The 26,377-nt window shown below is 62.9% G+C and overlaps 1 protein-coding gene across 10 annotated transcripts; it reads right to left on the bottom strand.

The window, feature by feature from the left end:
- Nucleotides 1-304: 304 nt before the first annotated feature.
- CIC (capicua transcriptional repressor) lies at nt 305-25,792 on the bottom strand. 10 transcript variants are annotated; one of them, XM_043995024.1, is made up of 22 exons: nt 22,426-22,566; nt 18,615-21,488; nt 9,923-10,072; nt 9,497-9,731; nt 9,275-9,422; nt 9,001-9,183; nt 8,546-8,711; nt 7,094-7,293; nt 6,790-7,012; nt 6,257-6,360; nt 5,464-6,133; nt 4,867-4,959; nt 3,936-4,123; nt 3,732-3,853; nt 3,469-3,644; nt 2,992-3,285; nt 2,467-2,780; nt 2,127-2,350; nt 1,894-2,048; nt 1,665-1,796; nt 1,412-1,543; nt 305-1,308 (listed from the first exon to the last, which is right to left on the bottom strand). In XM_043995024.1, exons 1-22 carry the CDS (start codon nt 22,454-22,456, stop codon nt 953-955), a joined length of 7,170 nt encoding a protein of 2,389 aa, XP_043850959.1. In that variant the 5' UTR covers nt 22,457-22,566; the 3' UTR covers nt 305-952. The 10 variants fall into 10 exon arrangements, with proteins under 10 accessions (XP_043850959.1, XP_043850957.1, XP_043850958.1 ...); XM_043995022.1 differs by lacking the exon at nt 22,426-22,566 and adding an exon at nt 25,692-25,792 and having other exon boundaries at nt 4,867-6,133; XM_043995023.1 differs by lacking the exon at nt 22,426-22,566 and adding an exon at nt 24,852-24,928 and having other exon boundaries at nt 4,867-6,133.
- Between the last annotated feature and the right edge of the window lie 585 nt (nt 25,793-26,377).

Genomic DNA, 26,377 nt, shown 5'->3' on the forward strand with positions numbered 1-26,377 from the left:
GGCGGCGGCCACTGCCAACGGGGAGGGGGGCCAGCACTTGGGCCAGCACAGCTGTGTCCTAGGCTAGAGCCAGGTCAAACCCACAGATGAGGTCCCAGCCCGCCGCTGGCAGCGGTCCCTGTGGCTGGGAAGGACCAAGCCATCTGCTACCATCCGCAGGTGCAGAGGGTGGGTGAGGGGCTTCTCCAGTGTAGGGGACCAAGGGTGAAGCTACTGTTTCCCGAGCTCCCCACACCCCGCTCTGGCCCAGGTGAGAGTCCTCTGCTGTCCTCCCCCACCCGGGGGTCCCAGGCCGTCAGACACGTGTGTTAAAACAGCTTTAATCTCGGTCTTCGAGGCTTCTCGGCACAGTAAGAAATATTGCACATGATCAACATGTATTGTTCCAGGGGTGGGGGTGGGGGGACAGGGAAATTGCCTTCTTAGAAAGTACAGCCTGGTGGGGGAACAGGTAAGGAGGAAAGGGGTGCACCCTGCCCTGCCCCCCCAACCCAGGGCCAAAGTGCAGGAGGCCCCCCCACCTCGATCCTCCACCCCTACCCCCAAACTAACCTGAGTCCAGCCCCTTGAGGGAGGGGAGAGAGGGAAGTGGGTGCCCCAACCCTCAGTACCCCCCACATGGGGGAGGGGGGCTCCCATCTTTCCCTCCTTCAGTCCTGCCCTCAGGAGCCATTTTGCATAAAGTAGAGTGAAAAGATTCGAAAGGTAACAAACTCCAGGTTATGTACAGGGGCTCCGTGGGGGCCAGAGCGCCCCCTCTGCCCTCCACAGCCTCCCCCTAGTCCCCAGGGAGGGAAGCTTTCACCGGAGGGAGGCCTCATGGACAGGGCCACCCACCCTCCCCACACAGCTTCCTGCCCCCTCCGCCACCGAGCCCAGGGCCAGCTCAGGGGTCTTGTCTCCTCCTCGGGGCACCCCAGGCCCCTGGGGATGTTACTCCCCAGCAGACACCTCACCTGCCCCCTGGGGAAGGTCCAGGAGGTGGGGGGGAAGGCTGGGTGGCCCCATCCCAGCTGGATTCGCCGGGTGCCGGCTCTGAGGCTTGGGGAGGGGCAGCGGAGGGGACAGAGGACGAGGAAGAGTCCGGGGCGGGTGAGGGCGAGTCCGGGCCCTCGGTGGGGGGTGGGGGAGCAGCCCCTGCGCTGGCCGGTGGAGGCCCAGGTCCGGGGGCCTCCCCCCCAGGGGGCTGTTCTGTGGGTGTGGCTGCCTGCATGATCTTCTGCCTGACCTCTCTGATCTTCAGCTGGAGACACACTTTGGAGGGGAAGATGTCTGCGTAGCGCGCCTGGAAGGCGGCTGTGGCCTGGGCTGGGGACGGATGAACAGCGCTGTGAGCGACGGGGGTGGGGAGCCGGGGTGGGCCTGGGCAGCCCCTCCTGGCCGAGACCCCAGGGGCAGCCCCCCCACTCACCTGAGGGGAAGAAGCCGTGGTCCTGGAAGAGCTGCATGACCAGAGCCCGCCGCTGGTCCAGGGTGCGGCGCAGGGACGAGTAGGGCACCTTCTCGTACTCCAGCTCCCCCAGCACGTCCTCCGCCTCAGTGCCTGTGGCCAGGCAGGGCCAGGTGATGCGGGCGCCCGCCTCACCACCAAGCCTGTCTCAGCACAGCGCCCACCCCACCGCCAGACCCACCTCTTTCGCTCCCCACTTCACCCCAGGCCTCACCGGTTCGATCAAAGGTGAAGATGTCACCCTCGCACTTGGCGCTCTTCGGCGTGTTGGGCTCAGAGCTGCAGCTCGAACGACGCCTCATTTTGCGCTTGGGGGAGGTGGGGTCTTCTGGGGCTGAGTCCAGGTCTGGGGGAGAGGGGAGAGGTGTGAGGGGGAGCCCCGCCCCCTCCCCGGTGCCCTAGGGCCCCAGGAAAGGCCGAGGGCCTGCGGGCGGGCTCCTCACCAGTGGAGTTCTTCCGCTTCTTTCGGTAGGAGCCCAGGATGGCGCGGGGGGAGGTGGCCAGCGACTGCAGGGTGGGTGAGGGCAGCACCTCCTCGGGCCGGAACTCGGGCAGCTCGGCGAAGCGCTCCTCAAAGTCTACTTCAGAGAGGACCCTGCTGGGGGATGGCCAACGTCAAGCCCCCATCCACACCACCTTGCCCACATCTCCATCTTCCCATCCTTCCTACACTCACTTGTCCACCGAATCGAAAGTCTTCTTCAGAGGAGGGGGCCGAACCTTCACCTTCTTGCTGGGTGCTTCCTTCCGCTCTGGGGTGTCCCCGGCCCCTGGAGGCCGCCCTCCTCCTTCGCTGCCCCCAGGGGCCGGGGCCGGGCTGGGTGGGGCTGGAGGCTCCCCCCGGTTCTCCATGGCCAGAGCTGGAATCCGCCAATCAGGGGAGCTGGGGATCTTGCTGGCCTGGAGTCAGGAAGTAGTTGGGGGGGGGGGGGGTCGTGAGCTCAGATCTGCCCAAAGCAAAGTGACCAGGAGGGGACAAAGGCCCATGGATGGCACCCCCTCCCCAACTCCCTCACCGTCTCTGGTGCCTTGACTCCTGGTCGATCCTCTGCCGGTGGGCCTGGGGGTGGGCTGCCCCGGGGTGGAGCCCAATTATCTGCAGGAGTGGGGGGTGCAGGTGTGGCCGGCCGACCATCAGCCTCAGCCTCTGGGACCACCTCCCTAGCAGGGCCCTGCTCTGTGGCCTGCCGGGAGACAGGACCCGGCCGGGCAGGGACCCCAGACTCGTAGGAACCCACAGGGATACTGGCAATGGCAGCCTTCACTTTCTGTGGGGGCTTGGGTGGTGGGCGCTGGGCTTTTGGGGTCACCAGGCTATAGGCCACGGAGCCTGTCGAGAAAAAAGATGCTCAGGATGCAGCCTACGAAGCCTGGCCCTTTTCCTGCCCAAATCCCACTCCAGTGACTGGCTGGATAGTAAATGGGTTCAAGGTCACCAGGTAACAACCCCTCCCACCCAGGCCAGAGTCACTTTCCCATCTCTGAACTCCCCAGCCCTACTTCTCCCTGGCCCAGGACCCCGCCCTAGGTTTATCACCCACCTGTGGCACTGGGGAAAGGACTGGTAGGGGTCTGAGAGGCAGTGGGGGCTGGAGGCCCAGGTGCCCCGCCCTTGGGCAGGATGGCAGCGGGTGGGGCAGCACTTGTGGCCACCGTATAGACGAGCCCTGGGGGGGCTGGGGGCGTTGGCTGAGGGAGGGGCATGGCTGAGGGGCCCCCTGGCCCGCCAGGGTAGAAGGCTGTGATGACAGGACCCCCAGCACAGGCTGGCGGCAGTTGGGGACTGGGGACTGGGGACACGCCAACCTGGCCTGGGGCCAGCAGGGGAGCTTGGCCTGGAGGGAGAGAGGAAGCATGATCAGGACTTCAGATGGCCATGAGCTGCCTCCTTGACCCCCCAAATCCCCAACCCTGTTCCTATCCCCCCGCCCCCCAGTCTTAGTCCCCCCCATACTCCTTTGCATCAACAGAATCCCTCCCAATGCCCCTCGGTGCCCTCCACCCACATGGCAGCTCACCTGAGATCAGGGGCTGGACTATGGCAGGGCCGCTGGGCCCAATGGTGGTGAAGCCCAGGGCCACGGAGCTGGCGGGCCCATAAGAGGCTGGGGTGCCAGGAGCTGCACTCTGGCTGGAGGAGGGGCTGGGGCCCAGGGGAAGGGTGTGCCCAGCAGCCGACTGCACATAGGTTATTCTACCCAAAAAAAGACAAGAGTGGAGAGGTGAGCGAGGGCCTTGGGCCCTACCACATCCACGTCCCCAGCCCCCCACACCAAACTACCTGGTGGAAGAGGGCAAAATGACCTTCTGAGACTGGGATGCAGGACTGGGCAGGGTGGCTGGGCTGAGTGGGGGTACCAGGCTCCCGGGGGTGGTCACTGGCACTGGGGTGAGCTGAATGATCTAGAGAAGGTAAGAGGGTGGGGAGTTGCCTTTTGGCCCACGGCCAAGCCCCTGGTGCCCACCCTGGAACCTGGTCACTTACTTTGCTGGATGGTTGGGCCCCATTCTGCACCGGGACAGAGAAGGGTGGGCTCACCAAGGGCAGAGGCTGGCTGGCCCCTCCGCCTCGTACTGCCACGCTTGGTGCCGCCAGGGGCACCAGGACCTTCCCAGGCAGCAGCTGGGCTGGGCCTGCCGAGGACTGGGCCTGCACCGGAGACACTGACTGGACTGAAGGGGAAGAAAGGGAAAGGGCGGCTGAAGGAGCCTCCCCACACCCTGCAGCCTCTGCGCTCACTCAGGCACCTCTTCCCGTCTTCTCCCTCCTCCCACCTTTGCGAACGGGTTCATTCCTTACGACCTGCCAAGGATCAGCCCAAATGCTGACTCATCTGCCCCCAAGCAGGCCCCAAACCTCTGCTTGGAGACCCCCAGAGTCGTGACTGCAGCAAGCTGCCCGTCTGACTCCCCGCTCCCATCATGCCTCCCATCAGCTCCAGGGGAGAGCCCTTGGCCCTCCGGGAGGAGCCTTCTGCACTGACCCCCTCCCCCCCCCCCCAGGCCGCCCCCAGCTGCTCCCACCGTCACTGGCCCTTCAAGGCCTGGCAACCTTCCTCTGGGCCAGCTCCGACCATTTGAGATGACTAGCATCTCCTGTCCTGGACGGCCCACCTTCCGGTGCAGCCTGAGGAGTGCGCCAGAGGCTTCTATTCTTAGAGCTTATGCCCCACTCAGACTTTTGGATCTTTGTCAAAGGAGCTGCTGTCTGGCCACACCTTGGCCATCCTATAACTGGAGCTGGGGCAGCTGGCTTTAATCTAAGGGCAGGCTTTCCTTCTATCAGTCCTGAAATCGTCTCCGAACCGTCACCTCGTGTAACTCGTCCCGCCTGCCACGTCACCAAGCATGCCAGCCACTATCGGTTACCACACTCGTCGCCCTGCCCTCCCCTTCTTCCCCCCTTCCCCCCTCACCTTTGGGGGGTGCAGCAGAGGGCACCGGCTGCAGAATGGGAATCCCAGGGGCTGGGGTGGCTGGTGCCAGGACCTTCCCATTGGTGGTAGTTCCTGGTGGCAGGGCAAAGCGGATGCTGGCCGTGGGGCCTGACCCCCCCACGGCTGCAGCTTTGGGGCCAGGCGCTGCTGGGGCTGGGGCCACCTGCAGCTGCTGGGGCAGAGTGGGCAGGATGTACTGCACCTGGGTGATGCCCCCAGGCTTGCCTAGAGGGGCGGGCTGCAGGATGCCCAGGGGCACGGGGCCGTTGGGACCGCTGCCAGTGGGGGGCCCCGTTGCAGCCGCTGCCCCACCTCCACCAGGTGGGCCCTGGGCAATGAACTGCACAGCCGGTGGGGCAGAGGCGCCATAGCCTGGGGCACCCACAAGAAGGTTGGTCACAGCAGCAGGAGCTTTGCCCACCCCCAGAAGGGGTCCTGCCACCAGGTGCGGGGCTGGAGGGGCTGCCTGTTTTTTATCAGTATATACCAGACCGATACCAAGTGGAGAGCCCCCCGGTGCTCGGGGACCAGCCCCCGCCTCCCCTTTGGCACCTCCTTCAGCAGGCGAGCCCTCACCTCGCCCCACCCCAGGGAAGGGTTTGGAAGCAATGGGCACAGGTGTACTGCTGACCGGCCGGACCACATTGGTCACCACAGTAGGAGCCGGGCGTGGGGGGGCCGGGGGGGCCCCGTAGGTAAGCCCTCCGCTCCCCAGGGAGGTGGGGGCCGTCACCAGCACTGTGGCTGATGGTAGTCGGGCAGCCGCACTGCCGTCTCGCTCTGGGGGCTCCTTGGCCGGGTACAGGCTGCCCCCGGGGGGCAGCACTAAGGCCTGCAGGACCCCACCTCCAGGGGGCGAGGCAATGACAGAGGAAGCAGGGAAGGATTGGGAAGCGGGAGGCTCAGGCCCTCCCGTGCTCTCGGGCCGCTTTCGCCGATAGGCGTTTGGGTCCACAGGAGGATATCGGGCTTTAGGAGGCAGTGGGCCTCCGCCAACCGGGTGCTGGGCACGCAAAGGCCCTCCGACTGCACCTCGACCTGGCTCTTGGCTCTTGAAGGTCCCAGGGGCCAACTGGAAGGAGGAGGAGGAGGAGGAAGAGGGCGTGGGGCCATAGCCCTTGGGAAAAGCTGACGAGGGGTCAGGGGCTCCAGGGGGTTCGGACTCCAGGGGTGGGCGGCAGTGAGTGAAGGCAGTAGACAGAGAGGATGAACGGATCACAGGTGAGAACAATTTCCTGCCAAAGCCCTGGGTGAAGAAGGCTTGGGGTGAAGGAAGGCCCTGCGGCCAGGGGCCCCCTCCTCCCCCCCTTCCCCCCAGCTGGAGAGCAGAGCCTCAGTCTCCCTCTCTGGCCTGCCTCCGTGTTCTCACCTTGGCACCCTCAGGGTCCTCACCAGAGCTGTCCTCACTATCACTGTCTGTTACCCGCTCCTTGCACTTTAAGTCGATGTCAGTGGTGCCAAAGCTGTCATCGGCTTGGGAAGCAGAAGGGCAGAGAAGCCGCCGATGAGCCCCTCTGAAGCGCCTCCTCCACCTTGGCCCAACACCCCCCCCCCAGTAGGCACAAAAGCCTGAGCTTTTCTCTCCTGTCCGCTTTTCATGGGGGCTCTGGAGGGTCAGGACAAGTAAGTGATCATGGGGGATGGGGTGTGAGCATTCAGAAGAGGGGCAGGCTGGGAAATGCGCCCCCCCCCACCCCCCAGGCACAAGCTCGCTCTGGCCCCTTGGGCAGTCACCCCCTTCTCATCTATAAGAAGGCCCAGCGTCCTAGGGAGGGGGCAATGAGCAGGAGCAGGAGGATAACATGCTAGGGCTGGGCCCAGCCTGGCTGGATGACACCCCTTAGGACGGCAGGGTCAGACTCTAAGGCTCCTTAACAAAATGCCCCCCACTCTCCCCCTCACCTATGACATCATCATCTCCCTCCTCCTCACAAATGACCATCCGCTCCTCATCACTGGTCATGTCTTCGCTAGCTGTGCGCTGGGAGCGGGATGGCCTTGCTGGCAGCATCGGGGGCCGCCCACCTGCCAAGGTTCCACCCTCGCTGGGAGTGGCAAAGGGTCCCGGGCCTCCATACTGAGGTGGAGGCTTCGGCCCCGTGTAGGGAGCTGGACCCGACACCATCTGCAGGGAGGGTGGAGAGGCAGGGTTGGCTGATGGAGTCCTAATGACCCCTGCCCTCAGGGGTCCTCCCCCCAGCTGTACCTGGGTGAGTTCCTGCAGCGCCTGGCTGTCCGGCTCACCCCCGTCTAAGCCGTGCACGCCACTGTGGGAGAAAGCTCGAGGCCTGGTGGGGCCGGGCCCTGCTGGGTGGAGCCGCTCCGCTGTCCCAGGGCCAGACGCAGGGGCCTTGACCTCTGTGCCCAGCAGGGTTTGGGCTGCTGCTGACAGTAACTCTGATGAGACTGTGTGGGCAAGAGAACAGTCAAGAGTCTCAAGAGGGCTCAGGTCAGCCAGTGCAGCGCCCAGGTCTTCCCAATAGCCCTGCTGGCCTGGGGTCACATTTGACCTCTGCCATGCCCCCTCTAGTGATGGGGAATCAGAGACTTCATGAGACCACCTGCTCAGCCCTGGGAGGACGGCCCCCCACAGCCCTTGTGGCTCTCTTCATGTCTAGTCAAAACCTGTCTTCCTATAATGTCTTCCCACTGTTTCAGCATGCCAAGGAGGCCCAGCAGAACCAGGGTAATCTCTCTTCTCCACGCTAGTTCTTAAAAGACAAACACCATCACATGTACACGTGTGTGTATATGTGCGTGCACATGCCCACCCCTGAAGTCTTTTCTAGGCTAGACATCCCCAGCTTTTAAAAACGTAACACTCGGGGCAGCTAGGTGGCGCAGTGGATAAAGCACCGGCCCTGGATTCAGGAGGACCTGAGTTCAAATCCGGCCTCAGACACTTGACACGTACTAGCTGTGTGACCCTGGGCAAGCCACTTAACCCCCATTGCCCCGTAAAAAAAACAAAACAAAACAAAAACGTAACACTCTTGGAGCAGCTGGGTAGTGCAGTGGAGGGGTAGCCGGGTGGTGCAGTGGACAGAGCACCATCCCTGAAATCAGGAGGTCCTGAGTTCAAATCCAGTCTTAGACACTAACTAGCTATGTAACCCTGGGCAAGTCACATAACCCCATTTCTAATGAAGAAATAAATGTAATGCTGTGCCTGGGAAGGAAAGAGTAAAGAACAGGACAATCGAGGACATCTATTTCTTTACCACTTTCAGACTAACAAAGCCCTTTCCTCACAACTGCCTTGTGGGGTAGGTAGGGAAAGGCCCAGCATTCATTCCCATTCTATTGGTAAGGCTGAGGCTCAGAAAGGTGCCTGACTCATCTACCTGAACCAAACTCGAACCTATGTCATCTGACTCTGAGAACAAGCCTGTTTGTGTGAAATAAAGGCAGAGGTGGGTGCTTGAGGGGAGAGCTCAGGAGGGCAGCCCCCACACTGGGAAGGGGATGTGGGTGGGGAGCTGGGAGTGAGCTATTGAGAGATAGGAAGGCTGGGGACACGGGAAGCCAAGCCCAGGGCCTCCCCCAAATTGGACCTCAGTTTCCAGTCTCCCTTTCATAAGACAAGTGTGTTTTCCCATCTATGATGTGATGTTCTCTGGGTCCAGGCCCCTCTGAGCTAGGACACTGCATGACCTACCTCCAGGAGCAGCTGCTGTGCCAGTCTCTGACATGCTGCGCTCCCGCATCTCCTTGGGGCCTCCCGCCAGACCAAGGGCCACAGGCTTGGTGTCTGAGTTTGACTTCTTCCGGTCCTTGTTGCACCATTTCCAGTCTGGGTGGGCCTTGAAGTGGGCCTCCTTCACCTGGCAGGATGAGCAACACAAGAGCTCTGGTCAGGGGACCAGGAGGCCGAGGAAGCAGGAGGCCAGGGATGGGAGATGCAGCAGGAGAGCCCCAGAGGAGCCCAAACCTGGGAGGAGCAGGGAGAGGAAGTGGGCGGGGGTGGGAGGGGCGACAAGGAGCAGGTTCTGGGCCCCCAGCCTGGGCTTGGGTGGAGCCTTCTCGGCCAGAGGTATTTCCTGCCCGCTCTGGAGGCCGGGCCTGAACTTCCTCTTGGCCTTTGCTGGAGAAGGGGCAGGAGCCGGGGGTTACCTGAAAGGCCAGATCGTGGTACTTTTGTTTCTCCTTGGGCCCCAGCGCATACCACCACTCGCCCAGGATCTTACTGACGGTCCGGTTATCCTGGTTCGGGTGGCGCTGGTGCACCAGGGCCCGGTGCCGCTTGCTGAATATCATGAAGGCATTCATGGGGCGTCGGATGTGGTCCTTCTCCCTCTGAGGGCAGACAACAGAGAGGGCAGGGTCAGGCCCTGGGGAACCTTTCAGGGCAAGCGAGAAAGCTAGACAGAAGGGAGGGCCAGAAAACCTTGTTGGGGCTGCGCCCATCCTTCTCAGAAGAGGAGTCCCTTTCCTTGGGCAAGGCGCTGAGGGACTGTGTCCGGCGCTTTCCTGGTGGGAGTGGCAACTGGATCTCCGGAGACATGATAGAGAGGAACCTGCGGAATTGGGGAGAGCTGGATGATGGTCTCAACCCCCTCCCCTTCCCCTCAGCCCACCCAGAAGGTTGGTCCTCCCAAAGCAGACTCACGCATCGTCGTGGTCACTCTCTGTCTCGCTGTCCAGCCGGCTTTCCCCCGTAGGGCCGGGGCCTTCCTCCTCAGAATGCTGAGGAGGAACCTTGCTGCCTTCCGAGGCCCCAGGGGCCTGGGGAGGGCAGGGAACTGGGCTCTCAGGGCAGGTGGCCCCAGGTGGCCGTCCAGATTCTGGGCCCGCTGCCCCGCTGGGGGACTGCTCGTGGGCTACAGCTGCTGACTCTGCAGGCTCTTAAAGGAGAGAGACAGGTTCTTGGTAAAATTTCTCCCACCTGTAAAAATGGGACTAGACTTGGGCTATTCATTGAAAACACCAAGACAAGCCTGATGCAAAGGAGCATGTGGGTCAAGCTGACACATGTTACAACGCTTGAGAAAAAAAGTGTCTCCCCCCACCCCCAACTAGTCCACAAACATCTTACCTTTGCTCTGGCTAGAGGAGACAGGGTGGCTGGCTGGCTGCTGGGCCTCACTGGGCTGTACAGAAGGGTCAGGCTGGCTGGGTGCCAGGAATGGGACGAGCGAGTGCCAGGGAAATACAGCCACTGATCGTGGCTCCACATTTGTCCACACTGCCAGGAGAGAGGAGAGGGAGCCTGGTGAGGTGCAAGGGAGGCGGGCACTCCTTATCGATCCTGCTCTCACTCCTGGCTTCTTCCTATCTTTCAGAAAGCTGGTGCCTTTTCTCTACAACCCCCCCCCCCCCCAACCTCTCCAACTCCTGCTACTCATCCAAGTCAGGTCCCAGGCAGGAGAAAAATTCCTCCAGGACCCTAACTAGGCCTCCTTTTCCTCCTCTGGAAAACGGGGGAGAAGGAGCAGATCCCCTTTCTCATCCAGCCTCAAATCTTAGCTCAGTTCAACAATGCCCAGATGGCCTGGGGTCTTGCCTGGGGCATCTGCGTTCTAGGTTCCAGCCTCCTTAACTTTCCCAGAGCAGGCCGCCGAGGAGAGCACAACTTAGCCCATTTAGCAGCAACCCCTCCCCCGCCACATTCCCCAACAGTGGGGGAGGAGGAGGCTCTGCCTCCCTTTCCCCTCCCACAGCTGTCATCTGGGACATCACAAGGCCTAAAGTGCCCCCAAGTCGAGAGGGCTCAGCCCACTCTCATTCTGCCAAGGGTCCCCGAGAACCCCAAAAGCAGCCCTCTAAGGTGTCCTGAGGAAAGCTCTCCCATACCAGACCCGGAGTCCCTCCCTGCGTCCCTGCTTTAAGACTGGGCCACTTGTCCCCTGCTGCCATCCCGCAGCGGGCACAGACGGGGCAGGGGGAGCAGACCAGACAATGGGGAGGCAGGCAGAGCCCGCCTCTCCCCCGTGGGGGAAGGGATCCCTGGCCCAGGTGTTTCCTACCCATCACTTCCCTCTCCCTGCCCCCCCTCCGCTCGACTTCAGGAAGGGGGGAGCCAGCCGCCCCCCTCCCCAGCCTCCTTCCTGAGGAGCCGGAGGTCGCGGCCCCCGCTCGCTCCCAGCCCCGCTCGGGATCCCTCCAGCAAAGTTCCCACTGACAAGGGCGGGCCATCGAAGGCCGCCGGGCGGCGGGCAGCGGCCGGGCGCGCCAAGAGGGTCCCTGACCCCCCGCCCCCCAAGGGGTGGGGGTGGGGATGGGGGGCACTGACCGAACATGCCGAGGCCGCGGGGGGCGGCGGCGCCGGGCGCGGGCAGCGGCCGGGGGGCCGAGTACATGGTCCCGCGCGGGCTCCGGGACGCTCACCGCCCGCCGCCTCCTTCTGGCTCTCGGCGCCGCCTCCGCCGCCTCCTCCTCCGCCGCCGCCGCCGCCGCCGCCCGGGCCCGGGGGGAGCGGGAGGCCGCCGCCGCATGCCCCCCCTCCCCCGCCCGGCCCGCCCCGCGCGGGGGGTCTCGGCCGGGCGCGCGCCTGCGCTCTTCGGGGAGGGAGGGGGGGAGGGGGCGGGGCCCGGCGCGAGCTAGCGAGCGCGCGCCGGCCCCGCCCCCTCCCGTGCCCCCCTCCCCCCGCGCGGGGGCCGTCACGGGGCCGGGGCCTGGGGCATCGCGCACCGCCCCCGCCCGCGCTGACAGGCGCGCGCACGCGCACTGACGGCCGCCCCCCCCCTCCTCCCGGAGCCGCCGCCGCCGCCTCTTCCCTCTGCTGGCCTCGGACCGCGGCTAACGGCTCCCTCAGCCCGCGGGGAGGGCGCGGCGTCGGCCGCCGCTACAGCTGCTGCTGCCTCGCCCTCCCACCCGCCGGCCCTGCCCTTCCTCGGGCTGGCTCGCGGCGTCCGCGCGAACAAGAAAGCGAGCGAGCGAGCAAGAGCAGCCGCTGCCGCCTTCTCCCCGCCCCGCCACTACTACTCACTCACTCACTCCCCCCCAACCCCCCCTCCCCGCGGCCCCCGCCCGCCCCGAGGGGCCTTCCGCGCAGGCCCGGCCCCCGAGCGGCGCGCCCATTGGCCGTCGCCGCCGCGCGCGGGTCAGGCCCCACCGCGCCCACCCCCATTGGGTGGGGGGAGGAGAAACGTCAGTCACATGCAAATGAGGACAGGGCGGGCAGACGCCGGTTGGTTCGAGCGGGGCCGGTCGAGGCGGGGCCGGAGGGGGTTGGGAGGGCGCACTGCAGCAAAGGCAGGGAGCCAGGCGGGGCGGGGCCAGGCGGGGCGGGGCCGGGAGGCCCCCAGGGCGAGCGGCTGGCTGCCTGGCTGCGGCGGCGGGGGCCGGGCTAGCTGGGCCCAGAGAGGCGCCCCCCCTCCCCTCTCCGAGCTGTGCGTACGCACGCACGCACGCAAACAAACACACACGCACATGGGCGCCCAGCCGGGGACCACGCACGCACGAGAAGCGTGGAGTGGAGCGGGCAGGCTGGGGGAGGGGCCAAGGCCCTCAGGGCGGCCGAGATAGGCTTCGCCCTCCAAGAGCAGCTGGGCCTTCCCCCACAGCGGAGAAGGGAGGCTGGGCAGAGCCCTTCCCCACGGCCTCGGCCCTTTAGAATGGCCGGGTTGTACCAGAATGGAGAGGGCTTAACCTGGGCTGTCTCCCTGGACCCCTTGGGCAGGCAGGCAGCCTCTGCAAATCAGAATCGTGCTTTCAAATGCATCAAATAGAGGATTGCAAAGGAAACCGGAGGTTCCTGAAAATAAAGTCTTTTTCCCATCTGAATTCACAGATCCTCCGAAATCTGCCCACGAACCTTTGTGCGGGAGGGGCCTATGGCCTTCAAATTAAGAATCCTGAACTGGACCATAACAACATTTTTTCCACCCGTGAAATTCTGGGGTTGTTAATCAGCACAAAGGACAAAGGGGGAAACCAAGGCCCTGCAGCGGGGGAGGGCGCATCTCCACGGTTACACAGGATGTCACAGCTAGAACAGCTTCCAGAAACCACTTCGTTTAACCCAACTTGTTTTGCTGAAGAGTAGACTGAGGACTTTCTCAATTAAGGTCCCGCTACAAGTTCATGAACGTGAAACCCCTCCTCCCCACCTCAGTCTCTCCGGATAGGAACTCTAGAGGAAGAAACGCTGAGACAACAGCAGGGACAGTCAAACGAGGACACAAGGCCACAGACACATCGCAGTGCCCCTTGAGAGGGGCATGTATGTGTAACCCCTCGGGCACACGGTCAGATCAATAGGCAGAAAGGGATAGGAGGCAAGGAGAAAGCAAGCCAAAAGCTGGCAGAGGCAGTGGGGCTGGGGAGACCCAGAGGAGAAGGCAGCTGGCAGAGGTGTGGGGACATGGGTCAGGAAGCAGCAGAACTTGGGGAGCAGTGTTCAGAGGCAGAGACACGGGAGGAGCAGAGTCCTGAGCACCTGGCCGCTTCCAGCCTAGGTTCCCTGAACAGACCCAGCAGAGGAGCAGCTTTAGCCCCTCCCCCATGGGGGGGGCAGGGCTGGCAAACAGGAGATCTGGGGCCATGCCATCCTCCTGAGAGCAGCAGCCTGGCCAGGCAAAGGGGGCACTCTTAGGGGCCCCGCCTTCCATTCCTCCTCTCCACAACCCCAGACTCATCAGCTAGCATTACCTCACTGCCCCTGGGACAACTAGCGGCCCCAGAAATCGATGTGTCCGGCTGTCTCTTCCCCGCAGCCCCCTCCCCATTCAGTGAGTCACCCACCTGGAGTTTAACCTCTTCCTCACTGCCCAGGTTTCCAACATTACTCAGCCCCGGCCAGGGCTTTTGTGCCTGGCTTCCCAGCCCCCCCGCCCCCCAGGCCTGAAGCCAGGATTTGAGGCCGGCTTCTACCACTGATTGAGCAGCTTCTCTGCCCTTGGACCAGTTCCTTCCCGACCAAGGCCTGTTTTCTCATCTGCAGAAGCATGGTGGTTGGGCCGCCTGGTCAATGCACCCTCCCTGCTCTCAGGCCCGGGCCACCAGGGGGCAACCCCCCACCCCACTTGGCTCCAAAGGGTTGTCCCTCTGTGTAACATCTGGAAGTACAGATGGGGAGGGAGGAAGGGAGGCTTTCCCCAATCCTTCTCCTGGATGAAGGAGGGGCTGGAATCTGGGCGGGAAGGCACCCCCCCTTCCCCTGGGCATGGTGCCAGACCTATACTTAGCAGTCATTGTTCTAGGGGGAGAGGGGAGGCATCAGAACCTGAGCTGATCCTCCCACAAGTCTTTGGGGGAGGGGGCCCCCCTGGAGCCGTGTTTGGGTGGAAGACAAGCTCTGCTCTTCCCATCACTCACAGCAGGACAAGTCCCAGCAGAAGCGCGCGCGCTCTCTCAGGCCCAGCCGCCCAGACACGGTGTCACCACAGAGAGGGGAAAGGGGAACCCAGGTCTCCTCCCTTGCCAATTTGCCTCCAAACGCATCCCCACCCCACTCCCCAGACAAACACGCTCTGCTCTCTGGGAAAGACACCTCCCCAGACACAGGCAGAGACATGCCCAGGGACTCCCAGCCACGGATGCAGACAAACCCAGGCAGCAGGGTCTGCGTGCCCCAGCACCCACCAGCTGCACCCTGCCTGGGGTCATGGTTCTTGTGTGACCTTGGGCCTCAGTTTCCCCATCTGTAAAATGTGACAAGTTGGACTAGATTCTGTGACCCCAGACCCTGAAGACATAGTTCCTAGTCCAGGCTCAGCAGTTTCTAAGCTATATGACCTTGGGTAGATCCCTTTACCTCTGGCTGCCCAACTTCCCTCACTGGGTTTATACCAAGTGGATGAATTCTATACCTGGAAGGCCCCTTAGCATCCATCTCCCTAGTCCCAGGGGCCCAGGTCTTTCAGTTCGGTGTCCTTGCTGACTCGCATTTAGAGCATGGGACTCTGGGCCTGTTTCTGGACCTCAGTTTCTCCTCTCTTGTGCCATTGGTGAGCACACATCTCTATGGTGCCCTGTCAGGCCATTTGAAAGATGGGCACACTAAGGCTCTGATGGGCTTTCTCTAGGGCACCGAGGCAGGCTGCCCTGCCCAGACCTCAGTCAAAGCCCTCTGACTCAGCCCAGTGCTCTTGGACGATTAACTCCAGCAGACATCCTTAAGGGAGATACACGACTCTGCTTTCTTCCTGCCAGATCCCTCCACCCCCAAGCTCCCCTGAAATAAGCCGAGTATCCCCATTTCGGTGCACACACTGCATCCCACCTACCCTGTACGCAGCGGGCCAAGGTTACCCAGGGAACTGAGGGAGGATTGGTAGAGCTAGGAAAGCATGGGGGGTGGGGGCTAAAAATAGCCTGGGTGGGGGTGAGTCAGTGTAACTCAGGGAAAAAGGATGGAGGAGGGAAGGGGGGTGAAGAGAAAGAGAGAGAAGGCAGGAGGGAAAGAGAGCAGACCTGGACCTGAGGAGAAAGGGAGGGAGAGATGCTGGGGAAAGAGGGGGGGGAGGAGGGTAAGCTAGGAAGGTGGAGGGGTGATCTTGGGGCCCAGGGAAGGGAAGAAACCCGCAAGGCCCGGAGGAGATGAGGGAAAAGGAAGGAAGGAGGGGAAAGAGAAGGCAAAGAAGGGGGTAAAATGGGCAAGGGAGGTGAGAGATGGAAAAGAGAGTTATGTAATTCCAGAGGAAAGGGAGGGGAGAGAGAGAGATGGAGAGAAAAGGCAGGATGGGGGAGGGATGGGGAAGAAGGGACTGGGGAGAGGGCAGTGTCCTGGGGAAGGGGCAGAGTAGGGGATCCAAGGGATGGGGGATGGGACTCACTGGGTCTCCCACCCCCAGGCAGGGACCACAGCTCACGAGATTTCCACTCACTGCCTGGCCCCTGGCCAACCCCCGCCCCCCCCCACCCCCCCGCGGCCCCACAAAGCGGCTTTGTGCCGGGAGGCAAGGAGGGAGCCCAGCCCCGGCCGGGGCCCCCAGCCTGACACCCACGCGGGCCTCGCCGGGGGAGCGGGCCAGCTGGCACCAAGGCTGGTCTGCGGCCGGGCCTCCCCCTTCCCCCTCCGGAGGCCCAGCTCCCCATCCAGGTCTGGGCTGGGTGGGGTGCGGTGGGGGAAGCCTTCACCGGAGTGACCCAATCAGTCCAGGGTTAATAGGGTGGGCTAGATCAACCCCCGCTCCCTCCCCACAGAAGGGGGAACCCCAGGCGCTGTCAGGGATGGAGACTCACCCACCCCCAGTGCCCAGGGCCAGCAACGTGTGCTGGGGCAAGCGTGGGGTCCCCCGACCCACAGGCGCAGCAAAGCACCCCCCCCTCCCCCGTTGGGCAGCTGTAACTGCCGCTCATGGGGTGTGGGGGTGGGGGCTGGGCTTCCACCCCACCACAGGCCCCCTGTCGCCATCCCCACGTCGGCCGGCAGGGGGCAGCGCCCGCCCGAGAGAGCAGCGGGTATTGGGGGAGGCCTGAGGGGGCCTCAGTTGTCTGAGATGGCCACAAGTCTAAGACAGCGCTCCATCCAGCACAATAGGTTGGGGGGCGGGGAAGAAGATCCACTGGAGTAAACCAGGCCTGCCGAGAAGAGCTCCTCCCTCTCTGACCCTGGGCATGGGCATGGGGGTGAGGGTGGGGAACACATGTCTCTGTAGTCCATCCTAAGCTTCCTCCATCTAGGATACTGATGCTGACCCCAGAAGCTAAGTATGCAGCTCGGAAGTGTGGGGGCCCCAGGGCGCGGGGCATTTTGATGTCACCCACCCACCACCCCGGATCTCCTGGCTGCCAGGGCTGAGGGTCACAGGTGCAGCACCCGGGGGGGGGGGGGGCAGGGGAAGGGAGAGGCCCACTCATTTGGCAGCCCCCACCCTTTCCTGCCACACAGGGAGAACAGGTGTGGGCTGGAGGAGGGAGGGCCTGGCTACAGGAACTTCCAAGCCTATTGCTGACTGTTGAAAGGGAGAAACTGAGGCCCAGAAAGGGAGAAAGAAGGACACTGAGAAATCAGAGACCTAGAGAAGGAGGCCCACCCAAGCACGCAGCAGAGACTGAGGCCAGGCAGGGAGACAACAAAGAGAGAGAGAAAGGACCAGAGAGACAGAGCCATAGGGAGACAGCGGGGCAGAGAGATGCAGGCAGAGATCTGGAGACAGAGGCAGCCGGAGGCCAGAGGCCAGGAGAGGGGAGGAGAAGGGGACGACAGGAGAGCTAGTGGGGGCAGGGGAACCAGAAAGGGACAGAAAAGGAGGCCTGGTGCCAAGGGGATGGCAAAGAGGTCTGACACTGAGGGGCAGAGGGGCAGCTCTCCAGAGGAAGGAGACGCGCCTGGTCGGACAGGGCCTACTTCCACAGGGCTCCAGAATGGCAGCACCCCATCTTTAAGGGCCTTCCAGATCAGACCCCCATAGGAACTGATGGTCTGTGCTTCTGCAGCAGGCTTTGCCCAGGACACATTAGGTGCTTCATCAATGTTTGCTGAATTGAGGTCTTGCAGCCTCGGGGGTAGCTGGTAAGAGAAGGCCCAGAGGAAACTTAAAGGGATGATGGAACTTTTCATTGTCCTTAGGGAAGAATTGGGGAAGAGCTAAGGGAGGACCCAGACCTGCAGAGACTAAGGAGAGATATGGCATCTAAATAGAGAGACTGAGGCTCAGGGAGCGAGAAAAGGCAGCCCCAAGGGGGAGCCGTCCAGTGAGAGGGACAGACAGACCTGGGCAGAGGGAGCCACCACAAGGTATGAGGGCCAGAGAAGGAGCCCGAGGCAGGAAGCCCACCTTGGCAGAAGCCAAGGCCTAGACCGATGAAAACAGAGACAGGCCTAGAGACAAAAGCCAAGCGAAAGAGACCACAGGAGGGGATCGAAAGAAGGAAAGGGAGACCCATGAGAGGTGGCAGTGGGGGGCTGTTGAGCCTCGGACCCCCTTCCCCAGGTTCCCAGTGCTTGGCAGGGGGAGTGGGGGAGGTGGCAGCAGCAGCTGCCGGGATCGGGCCGTGCCCAGAATGCATAGTATGTGGGGGCGCATGCTGCCTGCCCTGGCCTGTCCCAGAGCGGAAACAAGTGCCTGCTGACTTTGGCGGGCGGAGAGGGTCAGGATGCCCCAGCTATGCCCTCACACCCACCCGGCCTCTGCAGGGCACAACCCTGGTGATTTGGGTTGGGGCGTCGCCTATACAGACACACACCCTGGGCTGCAAAAGCAACCTCAAAGGCTCCGATGTCATCTGCTCAGCGCCCCATTTAATGTCTCCAAAGCATTTCTCAGAACGCCAGGATCTCAGGGCTGGAAGGGGCCTCACACTTGAGAAGAATTCTGCCTGCAATCCGGCCTTTGCTTGAAGGCCTCATCTGCAAAAGGGGCTCAGGGTCCCTCCCCTACCTCCTCTGGCCTGGCTCCCAAGTGTGGGGAATGGAGCTGAGGCCTGGCCCTGTGGCCTGGGGGCAGGACCTTTTCTTCTCCAGAGGCACCTGGGGGAAGGGAGAGGGCACAGCTGATAGGGCACTGGGAGACCTGAGTTCAACTCCAGCCTCACATTTCCTCGCTGTGTGACCCTGGGCAAGTCACTTCATTCCTGTCTGCTGTGGTTTCCTCAACTTTCAAACAGAGATAAGAACAGCACCTCTCTCACAGGAGGTCACGAGGATCCTCTTAAATAATGTGTGCACATAAAACTCTTTGGCATCCGCAAAGGCCAATGGAAGCGTTAGCTGGGCCTCAGTTTCCAAGATGAGGGGGGTGTCCTTATGCTAAGCCCGAACTTGGCCCCCCACCCTGGAGCCCTCTCCTTGCCCCCACAGGCACTGCTTCCACAGTCTCCCTTCGGTGGGAGCTGCTTACCTGTCCCAGGCCGGCCCATAATAACCTCCTTCTTGGGGGCAGGGTGCCCAGGGTAGCTGCTGGGCACGAGGACGGGCAGCAGGGCGGCAGGTGAGGGGTGGAAGGCGACCGGCTGGAACGGCGAGGAGGCCAGTCCAAAAGCTGGCCCCGGCTGAGTGGCGGTGGCCGACCCGGCTGGGGGGACGCTGATGGGGACGGGGGCAGGCAGGGGTGGAGGCGGGCCCGGCTTCCCACTGTTAGCTCCAGGTGGCCCTGGGTGCTCTCGCCCGGCCCTGCTGGGCTGGCCACCGCCCCGGGCCTCTCCGCCTGGGGCCACCTCCCCGGGGAACTTGGAAGGCAGCGGGACATCGGGGTTTCTGACGATAACAGGAGAGTCCCGCTGCACAGCCGGCACCCGCCGCACTGAGGGACCTGGGTCTGATGTCAAGCCGGCTGGGGGGGGCAGCAGCAGCAGTGGGGAAGGCTGGCGAGACCGGGGAAAGGGGGCAGCCGGTGACACGGCCCGGAAGCCGGCTGGAGTAGAGGGTGTAGGTGTGTGGGAGACTGAGTCTACTCCCGAGTCCAGGCTATCACTCTTCTGAAAATCTGGGCCCCCCCCACTGCCAGGGCCCCCCAGCGCCCCTGGGTGCGGCAGAAGCTCTGGCTTCCGTCGGCCAGGGCTCATGGGCACCGTGAAGGTCAAGTTGGTCTGGAAGGTAGGCAGGATGCCTGAGGAATGGCGTTCCCGGGGAGCAGGGGGCGGTGGGTGGGGCCCCAATTCTGGGGGGGTCAACACCCCAGCCTTCGGGGTGCTGGCACTCAGATGACGGCTCCGGACGGCTGTACGCTGGATCACAGGCGAGGCGTTGATGGGGCTGAAGTTGGCTGGCCGGAAGCCAAAGAGGGGTGAGGGGGAAGGAGAGGGGGCAGGTGAGAAGGGAGACTGGGTAGAAACGGGAGAGAAGGAAGGCGTTCCAGAGCGGGAGCTGCCCAGGGACACCAGCATGACCGCGGCCTCGCATTCGTCGAATTCAAAGCGGGACAGGTCGGCGGGTGCCACCAGGCGGGGCCTCGAGTCCCCACGGGCGGCCACACTGCTGGCCTCACTGTCCCTGGAGGTCTCGTCGGCCCAGTCAAACTCGGCGCTGCCCTCCCGGGCGGCCTGGCGGCCAGGCCCACCCGCCCCTGGGCCGGCTCCCGCCTCAGCCAGTCCCTCCATCTCCTTGGTGCGCATGGACAGGTGGCGGGAGCAGTAGCCGCGGCGCTGCGACTCCTTCATGCAGCCGTCGCGGGAGCAAAGACGCCGCCACTGCTTGCCGTTGAACTTCTTCCGGATGCCATTAGGCGTGCAGACCACGTCGCCTTTCTTGTACTTCTGCTGGGCAGCCGTGAGGGGCGTCCGGGCCCTCGCTGGTGGGGCCGCCCCCCTCTCCAGGGAGGTCACGCTGCTGCTCCGGCTGCCTCCTGCCCCATCCTGGCCAGGGGAGGGCTGCTCAGCTGGGCGGCCCGGCCCGGCAAAGGCCGGTGACTTGGGGGGCGGAGAGAGCAGCTGGGGCGGGGGCAGTGGCAGCAGGGGCTGGGCGGTGGAGACACTGGAAGTGGCTGAGGCAGGGGGGCGCTTCTCCTCCTCCTCCTCTGTGGCTGCCTGGCCAAAGCTAATCTTGGAGACCTCGGCATCCTCTGGCTGTTTGGCCTCCAGGCCGGGGGGACAGGGGGGCAGCTGGGGGGGAGCCTGAGGGGGCGGTGGTGGAGGTGGGCTCTCTCTCGGCACCGCCTCATCACCGTGCTCCCCTTGGGTGGCTTCTGGCGGCAGCTTCCTTCTCTCCTCAGGGCCCCAGGGGGGGCGCAGGAGGCGCAGGCTCGAGCGAGCCACCCAGACGGCTTCTCTGTCCCTGCGGGGTGGGGTGAGAGGGAGCCCCGGAGGAGGCCCGTGGCTGAGGCGCACCTTGTACGAAGCCGGCTTGGCATTGACCTCCACCACCACGCCTTCACGATAGGCTGCCTCGCCAGGGTCCACACAAGTACAGACGGCCGTGCCCACCGCCAGGGCCCCGGGGGGCGGGGTGGCATCTAGCACCACATCCACGCCACCAGCCAGCGCCCCCTCGTAGTAGGTGAGGGCTCTGTCTCCAGGGAACTGGACGCCAAGGTCTTGGCTGCGCCGGACCTGCTTTACCACGGCTGGCACGAAGAGTCCATCCCGCCGTGCCAGGACCTTCTGGGAGCGCAGGAGGTGCAGGTCACAGGCCCCGGCAGCTGCGGAGCTAGGGGGCCACGGTGCCGGAGGACCAGGTTCAGGGAGCTCCTCCTCCGGGTCAGCTGAGTGCTCGCTAGCAGTGTCTGTGGAGGATGAGCGAGCTGAGGCAGATGGCTGGGCAGGCAGGGCACAGGTTCTGCCCTCCTCAGGTGTGGCTGGGGGCTCCTCCGGTCCACTGCCACCACTGGCACCATGCTCCTCCACGTACTTCTTTTTGGGGGCCCTCGACTTGAAGGTGGCGGTCTTGCGGCTCAGGGAAGGTTCCCAACGCCCAGAATCCCCCTCGCCCTTTGGGTCCTCAGCTGGGGGGAAAGGCTGAATGGGGTTCTCAGAGGGGCCTGCAGGGGGCAGCTGTGGTGGGGCAGCCTCCACATCTGGGGCCTTCCCTTCCTCCTCTCGGTCACCTTCCTCCTCCTCTGCCGGCCCAGTCTCTTCCTCCTGCTGCTGCTGCTGCTGCTGTTGCTGCTGCTGCTGCTCTTCTTCCTCCTCCTTGCCACCGTCACCCCCTGCCCGGCGCTTCTGGGCTTTGGCCCTGGTGGCTGGGGGGGACTTGCTGCTGCTGCCATGCCCAGGAAGCCCACTGGCTTTCTTCATGGGTTTCATCTTTGTCTTCTTCCTAGGCCTGTTTTTACAGAGACCTGTGGGGAGGGAGAGAGGGGTGGTCACCTCCCTGTACCCTGAAGTAGGAGGCCAGGGGCTCCCTGGTTCTGTAGAATGAGCCCTGAGGGGGTCATAGGAGCAGGGCTCTAAGCCCAGGCCTGCCACTCACTACCTGTGTGACTCACAGGTCCCCTTGGGTTCCACATGGGGGGGGGGGCTTCTGGGATGCTTTGGTTTCTGCTTTTGTACTCCCAAGCACCTGGCCACAGTGCTTGGCACACAGAAGGTATTTAATAAATGATTGGTGAGAGGGCAGCTAGGTGGCACAGCGGTTAAAGCACTGGCCCTAGATTCAGGAGGACCTGAGTTCAAGTCTGGCCTCAGACACTTGACCCTTACTAGCTGTGTGACCCTGGGCAAGTCACTTGACCTTCATTGCCCTGCAACAAAACAAAACAAAACAAAAAACTACACTTTCAGGGTGTTTGGGGTGGTTAGGTGGCACAGTGAATAAAACATCGGCCCTGGATTCAGGAGGACCTGAGTTCAAATCTGGTCTCAGACATTTGACACTTATTAGCTGTATGACCCTGGACAAGTCACTTAACCCTCATTGCCCTGCCTCCTCCCCCCAAGAAAATAAAATTAAAATAAATGATTGGTGAGTTCAACCCCACAATGGGCCCTGCTCCCTCCAAATAGGACCATCCCTACCCCCCCAACCCTCCCACCTGTCCTGCTTTAAACAGCCACTTAGGGCTTTATGGTTTCTTGGCCTGGCCAACACTAGTTGGCCAGGCACATTAGCACTATATTTTGTAACTCGATCTTCACAACAAGCTAATGTTAACTCACTTAATGCATGGGGAAACTGAGGCCTAGACAAGAAAAAATCATTGCCCAATGTCTCACGTAGCCAGTCAGTGAGTGACTGAGCTGTGGCTAGAACCCAGGTCTTTCTATGAGGCCACCTACCCTCCAGGGTTCTATCCCAGGTCTCTTCCATTGGCTTTTTTTGGGTCCAGCGTCTGCTCCCCAGTCCCTAATCTGTTCCTGAGTATCCTCTGTCACACCTTACCCTGATCATTCCTGTGAACCACCCCCTGCCCCCCATTCACACAAATATCTTGGCAACAAAAACCACATGCTCCTTGCCCAGGTGTATGCACCCCACATCCCCTGCTGGATGGGTTGGGGCCTGCTCAGCTATGCTCCTCTCAACCTTGTGCAAGCTGCTTTCAGCCTGACAGACACCACCCCACTTTCTGGGAAGGTGGGCATCAAGGATAGGAGAGCCTGGTCCTCCTGCCCAATCTGCTCTCTGTGGCTCTACCTGCACCGTCCCTACCACTATCCCTCCTTCATTCCAGGCCTAGGGAAGAGCAGGCCATGGCATGTCTAGGGCAGAAGTTCATAACCATCTGTGAGGCTTACCATGCGTGTGTGCCACCCTCCCCACACACAATGATATGAGGAAGACAGGACACACCCATCACAGGGACCACAAAACAGATACCCAAACCACTTGCTCCCAGGCAGACAGCTCACCATAAACAAGACATTGAGAGATGTCTTGGACCCCACAGCCCTCTACTAACAAGAACTCACATGAGCTTGCTTGCTAGCTCACACACACACACACACACACACACACACACACACACACACACAGCCCTAGACAGACACGTACCCATATACACACACATCCTGACACTACTTCCCCCCCCTCCCCACACGCCTCCCTACATACACACATACCCATATATACACACAGACACACACACCCCCACACCCATTCGGGCCTGCCTGCTGCGACAGGAGAAGCCCACCCTCCAACCTCCCCCTGCCCCCCAACAGGGTCTTGTGTTCCAGGTTTGGAAGGAAGTCTGGGCCAGGCAGGGGAAGAGCAGAGAAGAAGGCCAAGTCCACGCTGGGACAGACAGGCCCAGCGGCCCAACCTCACCCACACTTCCTGAACATTCACTTTGGCCCGCCCCCTTTTGAATTGTCGTTAAAAAAATAAAAATAAAAACTTTACTCTGAGCTGAAGGAAAGAGGCCGAGGCCTAAGCAAGCGTGCCAGGAGCAGCCGGGGAGGGTGCTGCCGCTGGCCGGCCAGACTGCCCCGAGGCTTCCCCCAACCATCCTCAGGGAGAGGAGGCCTCTGCTCTCCCTGAAAGGCCTTTCTCTGTTCTTCCCCTTCCCTCCCTGCCATGATTTCAGCCCCCAGGTGAAGCTGCCCTGGGTGGGGGAGTCCCCAGCAAGTCCCAGCCTCTCCCTTTGGTGTGGGCCCCTCCAGCAGCCTCAGAACTGGGGAGGAAGCACCGAGGGGCAAGGCTTCTGCTCCCTCGTTGGTGCCCAGGCCCCTGGGCCTCCTCAGCCTTGGAATCAGGAGCCTGTGATGCCCTTCTGGGGGGCACTGGCTCCGGTTTTTAGCTCATCTGACCCTCCTCTATAGGTCATCCGACTCTGGGTACCTCCAAGTCTTCCTGCCCACCACCCACAGCCCTTTGCGGGCCCTCAAGTCAACCCAAAGCCTTGGCCTTGACACCAGCCTCTGCTCTGTCCTGCACCGCCCTTTCACCCCACCTCCAGGCCCCACTCTGCCCGCTCCTCTCATCGCCCCCCACCCCGTCCTCTCAGTCCCTTCCTTCTTGGCTCTTCCTGTCCCTCTTTACTGCCCCCTCCCCTCAGCCTCCCACCTTGTCACCTCCTCTTCCCTTAGGTATCCCAACCTCTCTTTCACAGCTTCCTTACACTTTTGTGACCCTACTCAGTCCCCTTTCCCATGTGTCCTAGTGACCCCACTGTCATTTACACTCTCCCATCCTCAGCTTGGTCATCTCTTCCCCTTCTCTTTGTCCTCCTGGCCCCATCTTTCTGTCTACTCTCCCTCTCGCCCCCCTCCCCACCCCTGGGTGCCCTCTCTCTGTAGCAGCCCCCTCCCTATCCCTGGCTAGCCTCTCTCTTAAGTACCCTCCCCATTCCTGGGTCCCCTGCAGCCCCTTCCCCATCCCTGGGTCTCCTCTCTCTGCAGCCCCCTCCCCACCCCTGGGTGCCCTCTCCCCTGCAGCCCCCTCCCCACCCCTGGGTGCCCTCTCCCCTGCAGCCCCCTCCCCATCCCTGGATATCCTCTCTCTTGAGTACCTTCCCCACCCCTGGGTCCCCTGCAGCCCCCTCCCCACCCTGGGTGCACTCTTCCTGCAGCAGCCCCCTCCTCACTCCTGGGTGCACTCTCTACGCAGCCCCCTCCCCATCCCTGAGTGCCCTCTCCCTGCAGCAGTCCCCTCCCCACTCCTGGATCTTCTCTTCCTACAGCCTTCTCCCCATCCCTGGGTGCCCCCTCCCCACTCAGTCTCCCATGTCACCCACCCCCACCCCCGCCGCAGCTCGCCCCGTCACCTGGGCGGGGGTCCGGGCCGGACTCCCTGGGCTCCGTGGGGCCAGGCTGGGCCGGGCCGGGCCGGGCTGGGCTCGCTGGGCTCGGTTCGGCTCGCCTCGGCCCGTTCCCTCCTCCCTCCCGCCCGCCCGCCCCCCCTCCGGTTCCTCTCTCCCCCTCTCCTTGCTCCCCCCGTTTTTTTTTTTTTTTTTTTACTCCAACACACAAAATGGTGAATGGACCTGCAACAGCTGGCAGCGCCGGCCAATCGGCGGCCACAACCCCGCTGACCGGCGCCGGGCAAGACCAATGAGCGCCAGCCGCCCCGCCGGCCCCGCCCCTACCAGGGCCACCGTCAATCGCGGCCGCCGCCTCAGACCCGCCCCCTCCCCGGCCCGAGCGACGGCGGGTCGCGCCAATCGCCGCAGCTGCGCTTGCTGCCCCGCCCCCAATCTCCGGAGCGACGTCAACTTTACACCGCCTTCTCACCTCCCCCCATACAGTAACCAGCGGATGGTCGATCGACCCCAGTGCGGGACAGTAGCCAATGATCACGTAGAGGTGGGGCTAAAGTAGGAGTCGACCAATGGAAATCCGGAGAAGGCGTGGCTCCGGAAGCTTGTTGACGGGCCGGCCGCACTGTGCCTCCAGGGAGTTGTAGTCCTCCACGGCGGCCTGCGCATATATGGCAGCTGGGTCTGGACTACAACTCCCATCAGGCAACGCGGTGCGGGCTCTGAGGAGCCGGGCTGAGGGAGGGAGAGCGAGGGGAGGGGAAGAAGACCAGGGAGGGGAATGGGGAAAGAATCTGAAAGAACAGTTCCCGATGGGGGACCTGCCGGACGCAGGCTCCATGGACTCACCCGATTTTCCGGCTTCGGCGTCGCCCGGCGGCTCCTTTCCGCGGCGGCGGCGGCGGCGGCGGCGCGAGGGGAGGCGCGAGGACGCGGCCAACCAACCGCCGCCCGCGAGCTGCCGCGGCCAATCAGCGACGGAGGGGCGGTGCGATGACCTCACCGTGTTCATCGCCTCAGGCTCCGCCCCCTCGAAGCGGCTGTGGTGGCCTAGAGTGGGGAAGTTCCAAAAGGAGGGGAGGAGAGAGAAAAAGGTGATGTCACCTTTCCGCCTCCCCATTGGCTGCGAGGCCCCTCGTCGGGGGCCAATCGGCGGCCTCGAAGAAGCCAGCGCGCCCGCGCAGAGGGCCCTGTTGCCACCAGGAGGGGGAGATGGGGAAGAGAGGGAAGTAGAGACTACGCACGCGTACTAGGTGGGGGGGGCGGGGGGCAGGGAGACTGTTCTTGTACCCCTTTCCAGAGGGTCTTCCAGATTGCTCCTCATTCCACCATAGACCCCATATGGAAGAAGTCAGAATGTAGGAGAGCTACCAAGCAGCCCTGTCCCCGGGGGTTCACACTGTGCTGGGGGGGGGGTAATTCACACCGACCGTGGTGACACCCCCTCCCCTTTTTTGGAGTGGAGTTCTTCAGATTGGACTGATTTAGCGAACTGCAGGTATGGGATTGTAAAGGTCTTAGTGACCTTCAGTCTG

The sequence above is a fragment of the Dromiciops gliroides genome, chromosome 3 (genome assembly GCF_019393635.1).
Source record: "Dromiciops gliroides isolate mDroGli1 chromosome 3, mDroGli1.pri, whole genome shotgun sequence".
NCBI classification, from domain to species: Eukaryota; Metazoa; Chordata; class Mammalia; order Microbiotheria; family Microbiotheriidae; genus Dromiciops; species Dromiciops gliroides.

What these genes read in the sequence shown, in the direction of transcription:
- CIC (XM_043995016.1), bottom strand. Translation starts at nt 22,456, where the DNA reads ATGGAAGAGACCTGGGATAGAACCCTGGAGG. An exon ending in ACCACGATCTGGCCTTTCAG is followed by an intron (nt 8,712 to 9,000) that starts GTAACCCCCGGC and finishes TCATCCTGCCAG; the next exon opens with GTGAAGGAGGCCCACTTCAA. An exon ending in AGTCCAGCCCCTGATCTCAG is followed by an intron (nt 3,286 to 3,468) that starts GTGAGCTGCCAT and finishes CTCTCCCTCCAG; the next exon opens with GCCAAGCTCCCCTGCTGGCC.